This window comes from Mus pahari, chromosome 13, assembly GCF_900095145.1.
Source record: "Mus pahari chromosome 13, PAHARI_EIJ_v1.1, whole genome shotgun sequence".
NCBI lineage: Eukaryota > Metazoa > Chordata > Mammalia > Rodentia > Muridae > Mus > Mus pahari.
This window is the reverse complement of record NC_034602.1, coordinates 20,532,668-20,549,088: the sequence shown is the minus strand read 5'-3', so window position 1 is coordinate 20,549,088 and position 16,421 is coordinate 20,532,668. Positions and strand designations below refer to the sequence as shown.

The window sequence follows — 16,421 nt, the reverse complement described above, 5'->3', positions numbered from 1 at the left end:
GGATTGACTTTCATTTTTTTTAACTAGTAAAATTCATTCACTTATTAATGCCTAGTAAGAATGAGTTTGGGGTTTCCTTCTCACTCCCAATCTTTGACTCTTAGGGGAGCAATCTGACGTAAGGAGATAGTAAGCATCCTTGGGCATTCTGGCTGCACAGCCACTGCCTTCTGCACCAGCTCTTCTAAGTGTAATCACTGGGGATGCCGTGGACTCTAAATCGGTACAAACACGTATATTTTGGATGTCCCCAGTTGCTAAGGATTTGAAGTTTTACACATAGCAACGATTCAGAAGCTTCATTCTGGAAACAAAGAAAAGAAAACATGAATGACTTATAAAGGTTCCTCTGAATGCCGAATGAATTCCTCTGAATTCTAATGAATGCTGACATAATAATGTGGAACCTCCTTTCTTCCCTAACACAAGCACATTTAAATAGTGCTCTGATGGATGGGGAAATGAGTCACTGGAAAAAGAAAAGAAAAGAGAAAGAAAGATCCCACGAGTGGGTAAATATAGGGGGATGAAGATACTCAGGAGATCTAGCTACACCAATTGCTCTCAGTGCTTTTGTCTCTCCTCCCACTTGCTGCTGTGCCACTGATGTGAGAGTTCTATGAAAACTAGACCTTTAAAACCTGTGAAGACTAAAGTAAAAGAAGCGTGAGTTGAAGGCTAGCCTGGGCTAACATAAGTAGGATCCTGTTTCATAAAATAATATCTAAAACAAAAATAAACACAACCTCAACAAAACCTAAAGCTAAATATGAGTCCAAGCATGCACAAATATTCAAATCAGACATAAAACTCTACAAATGTGTTAATTTAGGATAGTCAGTTATCCTTTGGTATCTAGAAGAATGGCATCCAGGACCTCCTGTTGATGGGTGTTCAAGATCTCTATATAAAATGGCATAATATTTGCATATAAGTCAGGATTGGCTCTCCATGTAGTTCCATCTCAAGACTTTTCATAATCTTGAACAGAGTGCAAATGCGATGTAAATAGCTGCTATGTTGTAGTGTCTAATATACATTAACAAGGAAAGTCTGTAGGTGCTTAGTACAGTCTTTTGTTTCTCTAAAACATTTTTTCCATTGATGGTGTGATTCTGTGTGTGAGATCATTGTATATAAAGAGCTATTTGGGCTCTTGGTTGGGGCACAGGGAGAGGGTGGCTCGGATCGATTTCATTGTTGACCAAGAAGTATCATAAACACTTATCCTTCCATAGTGTGAGACATTTTCTACATCCCTCCAGTTACTGTGGTTAACTCAGTGCTAATGAGATATATCTTACACGTTAGTGCAGTTCAGTATCAGTTAACAGTTGGTGTTTCCCTCCTTGACTTAGGAAGAGAAATCTTACCTATGTTATTTAGCACTAAATACTGACTGAGTTCCTCTCTCCCTCTTGCAGCCTCATATTATGCCTTCAAAGTCAAACCATTTATTAAGGGTTGATGAGACAATCACTAGCAAACTGACTTGCGCATGTGGGAGATTGCTTCCTGTGTATGTGCTGTGTGAACTATTTTTTTTTTTAAAAAGGACTGAGAAATTTAATATCTGGGGAAATAACAAGTGAGAATGAGTTAAAAATTGCCTTTGAAATTGTACATGTCTTACGATTAATCGTGCACCAATAACATACATTTAAATGATGTGTATTAAAATACATGCCAGTGTTTGAAGCAAAGGATGGAAGTTATGATGGCCTCATTTTGCTTGGGCTTTGGCTTGGGTTTATGCCACGACTGTTGTCAGTAGCAATTCCAGCAAATCCCTCTTAGTGATGAAATCAAACGTAACTTAGCATTTCCCACTGGATAATTACCTGGAGCTCAAATGTTTGAATAGTTGCTTCCATTTTGTTATAGATAAATTGACCTAGGAATATTTCTTCTCCTTCACATTTCTTCATAACGCCCTGCAAAGAAAACAACAGGTACAGAAGTTGAAATGAGTGGATTCTTGGTTGAAAGAAATGGATGCAGGTGCTCATGTTCACCTGAAATCGCATGTGCTGGAGCTGGGGAGATGGCTCAGTGGTTAATATTGCTTGTTATGTAAGCTTGAAGACTTGCGTTCAAATCCCCAGCACCCCTGTAAAAATCTGGATAAGGCTGCCTGTGCCTGTAACCTGAACATCAGGGGTCTGAGATGGATAGAATCTGAGAACCCACTGGCCAGCAAGCCTTACCAAGATGACAAGTTTCCAGTTCAGTGACAGACCCTGTCTCTATGTAGTAGGGCCAAGAGCGAAGAGCAACAGAGGAAGCCCTTGGTTCATCAATTCTGTAATGCAGAAGAAACAAGGGAAGTACTCATTATTGCTAAGTGGTTTTTGCCTGGAGGAACCAGCTGGAGTGCCTGCTAATCAGGAAGAGTAGTGTGTAAACACATACAGGCAGGGCCAGTCAAAACTCATCCCTAACTCAACACTGCCATGAATGTGACTATGAGGGGCTTGAGTCAGGAAGCCTCAGCAATCTAGAATGAGAAGCATCAGGGACACAGGAAGTGGGCTATACCCTCCTCTAGCCAGTGGTATCAAAGGACAGAGGTAGGGCCTAAGCCTTTGAGGAAAAAATAGGATTAGACAAACAGACAAAATCCAGGGGGAAGGTCAAAGGGCAGCAGAGAGAAACACAGATTCCTGTGGCTTGAGGTGGCACTAGCACTGCAGGGATTTAGGTTGCAGGCCCAGAAAGACTCAGGATCTGGGCCATGGTATGCTAGAGGACATGGAGGGGAGGGACTGAGATCATTTCAACAATCCCTGGTAGCCCTCAGTCCATGACAGTCCTTGCCCACTGCCACCCCATGCCAGAGCTCTCTTCCTGAGCCAGCAAGTTATGTAGCTGAGGTCTGCCCTGTGCAATTCCTCCCCAGCAGGAGCCAGCAAACCAGCCCAGTTGACACTTCCCATAGGCAGCAATCCTTTCAGAGTCAACTGGACAGTGTGCCTGGGCTTCAAAGGAGTATGGAGACATTCAAGGAGAGCTACTTATAAGATCAACAGAGACCCTGTAAACAAACAGAAGATGAAACAAAACTCCGATGCCAATTAGTATTTTTAGATGCAAAGAAGACTTTACTGCAGACATGAAAGAAAATGGTTAGACACTAAATAAGCAATATCTGTGGAAACCAAAGTCTTAGTATAATTATGGAGGAAATGAAAATTTTTATGTAAGAGTTAAATTAAGCGAGATACAGTCTTTCAGAGATGGAACATAAATCAGAAAGGGTACAAGAGAAACAGACTTCAGGATGCAGGAATGAGGCCCCACAGTAACTGCCATACATCAGGCTCATCTGCATCATTACATGGGAGCCAGACTGTAGAAGTGTTCCAAAGGGGTGGCCGAGAGGAAGGAAGGAGGGAGAGAGGGAAGCACTGTTTATCTGACCAGAATAAACAGTGGGAGAACATGCACCTCTGATGAACGTATTAGAAACAGAAATGTGCCAAAGGGAGCAAGTCAGACAAATGGTGACAAATACCTTTGGAAATCTTTAAAACGTGAACAGAAAGTAGCTCAACAGTAAGCAACACTGAATTGACCACTGACTGAAACAAATGAACAAAAAGTCACAAATCCCCTCAGAGAGTAAACATGAAACACAGATCTAGGAGTTCCAATCCAATATGTATTTCATAGAAACGAAACCCAACACCCATGGTAAAACCTTGCACACAAATATTTACATTCTTATTATTCATAAAAGCCCAAACCCTGCAAATAACTCAGATGTCCTCCAAGTAATGGATAAGTAAAATAGAAGCAATCAAGTATTTATTCTTTGGTTTCAAAAGAAAAGTCAAATATTGCCATCTGCTATAACATAGCTAAATCTTGGAAGTACTCTGTCAATCATTCACTAGTGCATACAGTATGATGATGATAATGTCCAGAATAGGTGAATTCATGCATCAGCATTAGTGGTTGCCAGGGCCTAAGGATGCGATGGGGATGGGAAGTAAAAATTAAACAGCATCAGTCTCCTCTGGGAGGCAGCAAAAATGTTCTAACATTGTGGTGGTGGCTATGTAATTGTGAATGTTAAAGAGACTGAAGAACGGCTTCAAATAGGAGGGTCACATGCTCTGTACATTATTTCTCTATACACCTGTTTTTTAAAGACAAGGATATTGGATGGCAGAGCCACAGAAAAGAGGCGCTGTTCATCTTCTATTGGAGAAGAGCCTAATAGCCAACACTGAAAAGTCAATAAATAACATTAAAAGAAAATACAGAAGCAGGTATCTCATTAACAGATTGTTAATCTGAATAAGTTGTTGTTAGTCAAAGCTTTGAGACAACAAGAATTGGGATCAGGGAGAAGAAGTAGTAAGGTTAATTGTTGGTTCTAATGCTTTGTCTAAATTTGGCTCCCCAAATCACATGGGAATCTATGTGTCTGAGGATCCCTTCCCCAATTGGTTTTTGATTGGTCAATAAAGTTACTAACAGCCAATGGTTGAGACGAAGGCGGGACTTTCAGAAGGGATGAAGGGAAGAAGGAGGAGCAGAATCACCATGACTGGGAAACAGAGATCAGAGTTAAAGGCCTGAGGACTTGTAAGAATCTGAAAGTGGTCGAGGGGCCACTCCCCCATTGGGACTGAGATAGCAGAGATGAAATACAGATTTAGCAAGTATAACACAGGAATGTCGGAGGGGAAAGTGGGTTAGCCTCATGGAGTTAGGGAGACGCCCAGCCATTGCACTGCTGGCCTGTGTGTGTGTGTGTGTGTGTGTGTGTGTGTGTGTGTGTGTATTTCACTCGTGAATCCAGAGCTCTTGGGCAGGTGTAGAGACACACTCCCACCTGCCAGAAGCATAGAGCAGATCCTTTAAATATCTACCGATACAGTTAATTGTGATGTTTATCTAAATAGACAACATTTCGGGTATACATGTATAGCTTTTTAGTTGTAAAGTAGTAATATAAAGTCAAACATAGATAGTCCAATCTTCTCAGTCATAACTACACAAAAGCTCTAGAAGTCAGAGATACAAGCACTTAGTGCACAATTAAAAGGTGAGCCCAGGACTGGGGGTACAGGTCAGTAGCAGAGTTGCTAGCTTGACCTACAAGAGGCCCTAGATTCAATCTCCAAAGATACCAGTCTAGCTCCTCGACCCCAGTCAAACCCCCTCTACATCAACCCACTCTGAATGACAGATTTAGATAGCTGCTCACATAGACAGCGAACTCCTTGGGTGCACTCGAGATGTTTCCGGAAGGGGACACCTTCTCCGAGATGTGCTCCATGGTAACTGCTGTCGGGATGATCTTCCTGGCGAGCTTAATCAGGATGTGACCCTGGGAACCTGGAAAGGCCCAGCACTTCCCTGGGTGGACATCTGGCTAGAAAGAAAACATTAAATGAATCTCTTTTCTGTACACATAGATCTAACCTTTCCATACTGAGCACCTCACCCCTAGCAACTGCAAAGTCCTTAAGACTAGAGCATGAAGCCTCAGGACACAGATCAAATAGCAGACCTTCTCAAACGGCCTAGGACTGGTTGTTCATCCAGAGCACTTTATGCTTCTGTTCACTGGAGCTGCTGTCTCAGCAGCATGTTTTCTTTCACTGCTAGGCTAGACTGAGAGCTATAAGGAAGCTGGAGGTTTAAGTGCTGTTGGTGTTGGGGCTGATTGTGTTGGTGGTAAACGGTGGTGGTGTTGGTGATTGGNGGTGATGGTGTTGATGANGATGAAGGTGATTGGTGATGGTGGTGATGGTGTTGATGATGGTGATTGGTGANGGTGGTGATGGTGTTGATGGTGATTGATGATGGTGCTGATAGTGCTGATGGTGATTGATTGATGATGGTTTTGATGGTGCTGATGGTGGTGATGAGTTAGCAGGCAATGGTGTCTATGGTAGAGGTAATGCCAGTGACAGAGCTGACAGTGATGGTGGTATGGGACATGAGGTTGATTCTATTGATGGTTGATAGGGCTGGTGATAATTGTGGATAATGATGATGGAGGTCCTGGTGATAAAGAAGAAAAACAAAATATTTCTTTTACTAGATGTAAAATTGTAGCCTGGCAAGAAGAGAATGGAGACTTGTCTCTGAATATACTTTTCAATTTGAAAACAACTTCTGACATGCGGCTCATAGTGTGTTGACTGCCATGATCTTTCTGAGTGAATGAAAGGCTCAGTGGAAGTTTCTACTATATACAGTCAACCCTGTGAGGGTGTATGATTGGCATACCACTTAATGCCAGGCTGGTGTTTGCAGGACAGTCCCTTTTCACAAATGTTTGTTAAATGCCTGAAGTTTACAGTGAACAAGGGAAGTCACAGAATCAATGAAAATTAAAGGGATGGAATTAGATGTTCTGGTAAATAAAGTCTAGTATTCTGATCTTTATACTGTCATAATTAATAATAGTTTAGTACCCTAAGATTATTTGTACAGTGTATAGTGTAGAAATGTAAGAAGTATCTAGGATCTGTAGGCAGTGTGAATGTTTTTGCCTCCATGTTAAACATTAATACAACCATGATGTTTTATAACATCTTTTTTTTTTTAAAAAAAAAGATTTATTTGTTTGTTTATTTATTTAATGTATGAGTACACTGTAACTGTCTTCGGACACACCAGAAGAGGGCATAGAATCCCTTTACAGATGGTTGTGAGCCACCATGTGGTTGCTGGGATTTGAACTCAGGACCTCTGGAAGAACAGTCAGTGCTCTTAACCACTGAGCCATCTCTCCAGCCCTATAACAACATCTTAAGGTAGACGTGATGTCGTCCTACTTTGCGCTTACCTGAAGGATCATGTCTGGAGGAGTCTCATAGTTGAAGATCGCTATCCCATGCCAGTACAGTTTTGCTTTATTATTCTTGTAACTTTCTGAGGTCCCAGCTTCAATGATAGAGGCTCCTAAAATTGCAACATATTTTAAACTTACACATAAAATGTAATACATGCCATCTAGGTTTTAGTGATGTTGCTGAAAAGTTTGTTCACTAGACAAACTACAAAGTCAAATTTACCATTGGGATTCAGTTAGGCCAGGGCTACTGATATCCTGTCACTCTCTGAAAGGCTTTGTTATTATCAACTGGTTTTGAAATAGGGTCTCACTAGGTACTGGGGCTGTCCTTGAACTTGTAGCAGTCCTCCTGCCTTGGCTTCCTAAATTCATGGTAAAGATATGTGCCACCAAATCCAGATGGAAAGCCTTGTTTGCTTTTTTTAAGTTCCCAAAATCTCTGAAACTAATTTGTAATAAGAAGAATCTTAAATACTGGAGCAATTTCAAAGCTAAAGGTAATATGTATGTTATGTTTATCATCATCCAGAAAATCAGACTTTTCTGTCATACTCAGAGACAGCAGAAAAGTCACCCTTCATATTACATCTGCAATAGTAATTATGTAGATTTACCAGGCTTCAAGTTTCTGTAGCAACTTTAATTGTAATTAAAGAATTGTAGAAGTATTTATCAAACATTATCCCTTTAAGTTATTTTATCTTAGTAAGAAAATGTATTTTAGACATGAGAAAGTTTAAAAATGCAAACCATTTCTTCAAATTTCACTTGAGAAGCACAACGTAAAACACTGAGCCCAGGTACTTACGTAACACTGAAGCCCGTGTGCTTGTGTAACACTGAAGCCCGTGTACTTGTGTAACACTGAAGCCCGTGTACGTGTGTAACACTGAAGCCCGTGTACTTGTGTAACACTGGAGCTCGTGTGCTTATATAACACTGACCAGGCATCTAGGTTCTGCACATTTTCTTGGATAGAACAATTTGAAGTATTGAATATGGATCTATGGTTGCCACATGCAATGATGGGAAATTCAAACCTCTCCTATAAACCTGTAATTTAGATACTGAATAATATCTAGTAGTCTGGATAGATGGTTCAGTGGTTTAGAGAGTGTATATTGGTCTTCCAGAGGGTGTGAGTTTAATTCCTAGCAACCACTTCAGGTGGTTCACAGCCACTAATGACTCCAGATGCATGGACTCCAGTGCCTCTGGGTTCCATAAGTGCTGCACACACATATGCACTCACGCATGTGCGTGCACACACACACACATGATTAACAATGTATCTTAAAATATTTTTGTAACAGTCTTATGTCATACAGTATTTAGAGCATGTTTATCATACAATTGCTTGACATCTGTCTAAAACTGAAATTATAGCAGGCATCTTTTATTTTGTCAGTTAGTACTCCTACTTGTATGACTAACTGGACAGGAAACCTCTTTTGCATCCTAAGCTTTATAAGTCTGATGACCTCCACGATCCTTTCATGAAAACAGAAATTGAATGGTTTCTCCTGTTGAAGAAGCACATGCTTATTCATTCTTTTCATTCATTTCATTTTTAGCTTTCATTAGCTCTCTTGAGAAATATTAAACCCATTTAAAGGGTACAGTTCAGTTTTGCTTGCCTTAGCATATTCAGAATTGTGCCAGCCATTGCCACAGTAAATTTAGAATTAGTTTTCTCCAAAAGAAGCCTATAGTGAGTACAGTTCTCCCCATTTTCCTCATTATCAGCCGCTGGCCTAGCCGGTCACTGACCAATCCCCTTCACACACTCACCTGGTACAGACATTCCTTTACTGCTCTTTGGACTGCATCGCAGCCTGCTGCTTGCTGCAGTTACCTTGACTTAAAGCACTTGGGATCCCTGTGGGTAGTGATTCTTTATACTTCCTGCAGCGTACTCGACTCATCTGTTCGTGGGCACTTCTAATTTTGATGAGTATCAATCCGGTTACTACAGGTATTCTCATATGGGTTTTGACAGTGCTGAGGCTCGAACCCAAGCCTTCTGAATTTTGAGCAGGCAACCCTACCACCAAGCTATACTCCCAGCTTTGTCTTGCGTGTTTGGGTGTAAATGTAAAATTTGACTCTTAGGTAAATATCCAGAGGTGACACAGCAGGGTCACTAGGGCTCTATTTAGCTTGAGAAGCAGTTGTCAGGCCACCTTCCAAATGTACCACTTAATAGCCACACATGCACATGCAGTGGACGAAAGCCCAGGGTTTCCCAGTGTCCTCAGCACTTGACAGGCTCCGTCTGCCACTCGGATAGACGTGTACTGATGCAGCACTGTACGTCTGCCACTCGGATAGACGTGTACTGATGCAACAGTCCATCTGCCACTCAGATAGATGTGTACTGATGCAACAGTACGTCTGCCACTAGGATAGACGTGTACTGATACAGCACTGTACGTCTGCCACTCAGATAGACGTGTACTGATGCAACAGTCCGTCTGCCACACGGATAGACGTGTACTGATGCAGCACTGTACTTTTGATTTCCATTTCACTATGAATAATAGTGTCCAGGATTTTTTCATTTTCTGCTCACATTTGAATTTCTTTAATAAAGTGTTTTATGACCTTTCCCCCAATTTTAAAACTGGGTTTTCTGTTTTATTATTTCCAAAGTTTGAAAGCTTCCATAAATTTTAAATCCAAGTGCTTTGCTAAATTTTCATGCAGATATACTCTCTCCAGCCTGTGAATTGTCTCCTTGTGCTCTCAATTGTCCTGACTACAAAACAACTTAATATGAATGAGGTCCAAACTGTCTGTTCTTTTCCTTTTGATCATGTTTTGGTGTTTTCTTTAAGATGTCCTTTCCTAGGCAGACAAAGGAAAATTGATAATTCAAGGACAAAGCTGAGCTGCAATGTGAGTTCAAGGTCAGCTGGACAACTTATCAAGACCCTACCTCAAAATTAAAATTTAGGGCAGGTGTAGGGACATAGCTCAGTGGTAGAGTGCTTGTCTAGCATCCAAGAGGCCGTGAGTTCAATCCCCAGTGCAATGAAATAATGAATAAAAACTGCATACCTCTTTTCTTTTACCTTTTGTCCTAGAAATTATATAAGTTCCAGCTTTACATTCAGTCTTAGGTTAATTTCTGGTCAATGTGAGCTATGGGTAAGGTTTACTTTGCTATGAATGTCCTTTGTACCGGAACCTCTGGCTTCACCTTTTTGCTTTACCAAAGCCCAATTCACAGTTGACTGACTCCGGACTTGTGTTCTATGCCACAGTTTTTTGATTTCTGCAGCTTTATAAATAATAATCCTGAAAAACAGCTACTGAATGTTCCAGCCACACACACACACACACACACACACACACACACACAAACACACACACCTATATAAACATTGGTCATTCTAGTAGGTATTTTGGCCTCTTTTTTTTTCTGTGTTAGCAATCATGCTGTTTATAAGTTTAAATATGTTAATTTTCTTCTAACTTTTTTATCTGGTCTCTCTTTCTCCCTCTGTTCTGTTTCTTGCCTGAGCACATGGGTTTAAATATTAATGGTAATGTTATTTGGAATAGGCATTCTTAACTCTGTTTCTGGTTTAGGAGAAATTATCCAGGCTCCCATGAATACCTGTGTGGCATTATGTGGGAATCGTTTATCAGGTTGAAGAAAATATCTTTAGTTTATTGATAATTTTTAATCATAAATGAGTTAAATGTTAAATGATTTTATCTAATTTCATTACCCTAATGACAAGATTGTCAATCTACTGATGTAGCAAACTATGCAGATATATTTTCAAAAGATAAATGAGCCTTTCATTACCAGAAGAGGCCCTGTTTGATCCCACACATGTCATTCTTTTTTTTCTTTTTTTTCTTTTTTTTGAGACAGAGTTTCTCTGTATAGCCCTGGCTGTCCTGGAAGTTACTCTGTAGACCAGGCTGGCCTCAAACTCAGAAATCCGCCTGCCTCTGCCTCCCAAGTGCTGGGATTAAAGTCGTGCGCCACCACGACCAGCTCACACATGCCATTCTTGTGTGTTCCTGAGTTCACTTTGTTGTAATACATTACAAAATGAAGTCAGGTGTGGTAGCACATGCTTTTAATCCCAGAACTTGGGAGGCAGAGACAGGCAGATTTCTGTGAGTTTGAGGCCAGCCTGGTCTGTATAGTGCGTTTCAGGACAGCCAGAGCTACATGGTGAGACCCTGCCTCAGAAAACAAAGAAAGAAAGAAAGAAAGAAAGAAAGAAAGAAAGAAAGAAAGAAAGAAAGAAAGAAAGAAAGAAAGAAAGAAAGAAAGAAAAAAAGAAAAGACATTACAAAATGATAAAAAGGACAAGTGGTAAGGGAGGAAGAGGATCTTGGAAAGAGATTCTGGGAATGGAGAAGAGAGGGGAAACTGCTAAAGATGGTAGATAACACACACACACACACACACACACACCACTTTATTATTGACTTTTAAAAAGCTTTAAAGCCCATGTGTGTTAACAACTCATACACCATGTAAACACATCTTGGGCATCTGGTCTTTCCAGCAATATATGCAGAAAATACATATGGGAAATATCCTTTGGTAATTACTGTAGTAGTGCTACTCATTCTATTAATGTGTGTATCTTCATGACAATTACTAGACAACTTCATCAGCTGTTTTGTCTAAAATAAAAGCTTATTCTCAAGCTCTCATTTCTGATTCAAATTCCTAATGGTTCTGCCCCTATAGAATTGGTTTTCAAATATTTGTGAAGGTTTTTGACATTTTGAAGGTGAAATCTGCTTTTCTATGCTGATAAAACAATTAAAAGACTATAGTTTTAAAGGGGGGCAAGTGGAGCCCTTTGGGCTTAGATCTATCTATCTATCTATCTATCTATCTATCTATCTATCTACCTATCATCTATCTATCTATCTATGTATTTATTTATGTATGTATTTATCTATCAATGTGTCTATGTATCTATCTATACATATATGTATGCATGTATGTATGTATGCATGTATGTATGTATGTATGTATCTATCTATCTGTTAATTGATTGATATTACAATTATTACCATGATCAGGGCCCTTGTATACACCAGGAAGCACTCCACCAGTTAGCTACAGACCTAGACATAGTTTTCTTTTTAGAAAGGTCTTAAGTACACAATTTCTTTAATCAGCATGTCATATGTCATTATCCATTTCTTATTGAACAATTTTTGATCATCTGTACATTTTAAGAAATTAGTCCACTCACCAACACTGTCTCTCACACTACCTTTCCCTCTTCCACTCTGCACTGCCCATTGACCACAGAGATTGCAATTCACAGTCCAAGAAAGCTCTTGGGTTTAACTTCAACTGGAAGAGGTTGAGCATATTACTTGGCAAACCACCTTTAAACATCAGCATTTTATCAACAATAATACACTTAGCATCTTTGTAAGGAATGTCATTATAATTCATAATAATACACAGTGGTGTCTGTCTCCTAAGCTTAACTATTCTCAGCCTGCTTGATTTTCCTGTGGCATCTCAGCTTTCTCTGTGGTCCTTTTTGATACATGCTAATGGATTCCTGAAAGCAAGCCATGAAACTCATTTCTAGAATCTTTCTTAGTATCTAGAGTTGTTAATGTTGCCCCTTCTTGATATCATAGGGATATGTGTCATTTTCTAATAAAGAATTTTAAATGGCCTTAGATCATTCCTTTTTAAAAAAAAACAAAAACACAGTCATCTTTTCTATTTTTTTTTCTGTACTTACCTGCTGACTTCAGGGCATAATCAGCCAACTGTATTTGGTCCCCTCTGTACTTTTTAAGTACATAATGTACCAAGTTTGATATTTCCTGTAAAGATTGTAAGAACAGTTTTTGTTATTAATCTTTGCCAACTGCTTGAACATTTACCTTCTGTTTCATGGACATGGACCTGAACACCCTAATCTGCAGAATTTTAACAGTGTGGACAGCTCCCAGATGCTCTCAGTGCCAGGCACTGATAAACTTAGATGTCTTGTCCATGGCTCTGTGGCAGCAACACTTCTCAGACAATGGATAGAGCTAATGTATGATTGAGACCATAGTCACACAGAAAGGTGGATCTGGGGGCTCCCTCTTAAGCCCTTCCCACTGAATCGTGGTACCCTCCCATGGGATGAGATGGATCTGTGTCAGGTGTGTTCCTTACTATGTCCCTCACTGATGTCCTATACTTAGCAATAAAGACTGGAATGTTCCATAATTATCTGAGAAATAGGCGGCTTACAAAGGCCAGATAGTAGCTTATAACAGCAATTTTCAGTCCACTTTAATGAGTATTGGGCTTTGAAGGATTCTCTTGTACCCTGAGCAGGACCAACAGAGTCATCACCGACTAACTCAAACACTGAGCCACAATTAAAAGGACAAGATGGAACCTGGAAGTGGTGGAAGGCCAGGCTTACATTTCTACAATTTTCAAACATAGACTTGGGGAAGAGAAGTTGGTAGAGGTCCAGGAGGTGGGAAAGCATCACAGGGAGGCTTCCTGCTTAAGTCTGGAACTCACCAGAGGCATAGTTTTTAAGGACATAATGGAAACCTCTTGCTATGGACACTCAAAGAGCACCATTTCTGAGTCACTGGTTGGTGATTTTTGTGGCACATAAGTTGTATCACAACCTAATATCCTCTCTGCAACACAGCATTGGTGGATTTCTAGAGATGACAGTATTAAAAGGAAGCCAATGTGAGTTCCGGTGGACACAAGTTAATGCCAGTTGGTACCAAGTTGGCTGAGGAAATGTAATGAGCATCCCACGGCTGTCTCACCCCCATCCATACCCAGCCTGCCTTGCCTCATCTAGAACGTCATCCATGGCCTGGTCCTGCACAGCCTTTCGATGAACAGGCAAGCTGTGATTGTGTGCGCCGTCCTTCATGTCTTTAAGCAACGCCTCCAGAACATCTATTTGTTCATTTAAAAACAGAATTTGACGAGAATAGTTCTCCAAAGTCTGCCTTTCTTTCCTGTATACAGAAGGACGACAAGGTGAAAAAGGAAAGTGTTAAAAGTTCCTGCCAACAGCATCAGGGCCAGCAATAGGGTCAGCTTAAAGGGAGGAAGAAATAGCTGTGCAGGGAGGAGAAAGCAGGGATATACACTTGTCTGCTCATTACATTTAACTGTGTAGGAACAGCCAAGTGGATGGACACTCAGAAGTCAAGAGACAGGGCAAATCCTTGCTTGACTTTACCTACACTGAGCAGAAAGGATGCAGCCAGTATCACTTGACGGAGGACAAGTGATTTCATACAGGTGAAGGCTAACTCCCAATGGCATCTCCTTTGAGCTGAGCTGTCCTACATTTTAAGTACAGCAGAGAGAAATGTTTTCAAGCTGTAGCCTGGTAATCAATGCAGTGTCCATACTTGAGACTTTATTTATTTATTTATAGTTGTTTATTTATTTATATTCCTGTTTATTCATTTTTATTTGAGATAGGCTTGTCAGTTGTAGCTTCAAAATCAGGATCTTGTTGTTTCACTCTACTGAATATTAAAATTATAGGAACATGCCAGGCTCAGCTGAATATGGCATTTTAAACAGATATGGCTTTTTGTGGTGGTTAAGAGGAAATAGTCAGAAAAAAATGCTCTTGACTAGCATGATCTAAAAGGTATATAGAGGAAAGTTATTTCAGTTTTATAAATTTTCCAAAAAAAAGAAAAACAAACAACCCAATATTTCAATGTTTGGCGTCACAGCCGACAATGGCATATATAAAATCCCACTCACTTTAAAAGTTCCTGTTGCTCCTTAGACATGAGGAGTCTGGCCTGGAATAAAGAAGAGAAATAACTCTGAATCTTGCCTCTTTGCTCATTTGTCTTTTTTCTGAAACCACACTTTGACCCTTGAAATACATCGCAAGACATAAGTGCACCTTACATGTGTGTCTTCCTCAGCCTGCCACATTGTTACCATGTCTGAGAAGGTGGCCTATTCACACATCCAATAGAAAGTGATGTTTAATGTGAACTCCAGGATGCAAGCCTTATTTGCTGTTTCTGAAGGTGGGAAAGGTAGGAACAGACAGAAAGAAGGAACAGGAAGATGGGTACCACTGGTACCTAAGGGTGATTTAAGGGTTTGGACCAGCTCCTGGTCCAAGACCAAGACCTTGAGGACCTCGAGATGTAGAAGTCATCTCAGGTGAACTTTGTCTGTCAGTTTTCATGTGGTTGACCTATTGTCCAGGACCATGGTTGATGTGCTGGTTAGGTTTTTGGTAACTTGAAACAAATTGGGAAAGGGAAACCTCCATTGGGAAAATATCTCAATCAGATTGTAGGCAAGCAGTGGGCATTTCCTTGATTAGTAATTGATATGGCAGGGCCCAACCGACTGTGGGTGGTACCTACCCTGGGCAGGAGGTTCTAAGTTGTATAAGAAAGCAAACTGAGCAAACCGTGGGGAGCAAGCCAACAAGCAGCATCCCTCCATGACCTCTGCTTCAGTGCGTGCCTCTAGTGTCTGCCTTGAGTTCCTGCCTTGGTTCACTCAATGATGAACTGCAATGTGGAAGTATAAACCAATAAATCCTTTTTTCTCCTCATTCTAGGATAGTCAGGAATGCTAGGAAGTGCTCATGGAATGAGGAATGGAAAAATCTCACTGAAATATCAAGAGCTTCCAGGCAAAGGAGAGCACCTTTGGCTTGACATGGAAGGCTGGTCAGAAGGAATCATTTGCCTTTCCCCCTTTTCTTGGAGCTTCTCCTGGGGAGTCTGCAGGGGTCAGAAGGTATAGAGAATCTGTGAAGTTTCTCAGCCATAAAACCTCTTCAAAGAACCCTACTTGCTGTAAGCTATCCTCACAAAACCAAGATGATACAATGCAAGCTGGACTTACCTTGTCATATACTCAGTTTTAAATGAGTGGTATGCAACAATAATTTAATGAAGCATCACCTGGTAATTATGGAGCCGGTAGCCATATTTGGCAATGACAGTATATAACTGCCTGAGTTTTTCAGGAAACTCTGTTTCTGTCAGCCACTGATGGTTTAGAAGTCCTTTAAAGAAAAGGCAAACTCTGATTAAAGAACTTATCTAGAAACACAAAATACCTTATATGTTTTAATAGCCATTTCTGTGAGTGTGAAAGAGGGATAGCCTTAAAAATCAGGAGTAGAAGGCTGGGGCTGGGACTCCACAACAGAGCATCCACCTCTCATGTACGAACCCAGCAATGCAGAAAAAGAGGAAGCTAGGGAAATGGTACAGTCGACAGAGTGCATGTAGCACAAGCATGACGTACTGAATTTGGATCCCTGGTAGCCACCTAAAAGCTGATGTGGCCACATATGTTAGAATCCCAGCTCTGCAGACGTGGTGGTGTCTGAAATAACTGGATATCTGGAATCCTAGCTTCACTGAGAGACCTTGTCTCAAAAAAATAAGATGGAGCTAAACGGGGGAAGACACCAGGACATTGTTCTCTGGTTTTTACACATGCACACAGCAGTACATGTACACCTGCATCCATGTACACATACATGCATACATCTCTCTCTCTCTCTCTCTTTCTCTCTCTCTCTCTCTCTCTCTCTCTCTCTCTCTCTCTCTCTCT

At 40.7% G+C, this 16,421-nt stretch overlaps 1 protein-coding gene across 3 annotated transcripts in view; it reads right to left on the bottom strand.

Annotated features, from left to right (window-relative positions):
• The window catches only part of Sun3 (Sad1 and UNC84 domain containing 3), a 32,033-nt gene continuing 15,612 nt past the window's right edge, over positions 1-16,421 (bottom strand). For 2 of the 3 annotated variants that reach the window (XM_021210964.2, XM_021210963.1), the window contains 8 exons: positions 15,761-15,864; positions 14,586-14,626; positions 13,645-13,816; positions 12,571-12,655; positions 6,812-6,927; positions 5,219-5,386; positions 1,842-1,934; positions 1-304 (listed from right to left, as the gene is read on the bottom strand). In XM_021210964.2, the coding sequence (XP_021066623.1) occupies positions 185-304; positions 1,842-1,934; positions 5,219-5,386; positions 6,812-6,927; positions 12,571-12,655; positions 13,645-13,816; positions 14,586-14,614 (783 nt within the window). In that variant the 5' untranslated portion in view covers positions 14,615-14,626; positions 15,761-15,864 and the 3' untranslated portion in view covers positions 1-184. The remainder of the gene's footprint in view (positions 305-1,841; positions 1,935-5,218; positions 5,387-6,811; positions 6,928-12,570; positions 12,656-13,644; positions 13,817-14,585; positions 14,627-15,760; positions 15,865-16,421) is intronic. The other variant, XM_021210965.2, reaches the window with a different exon arrangement.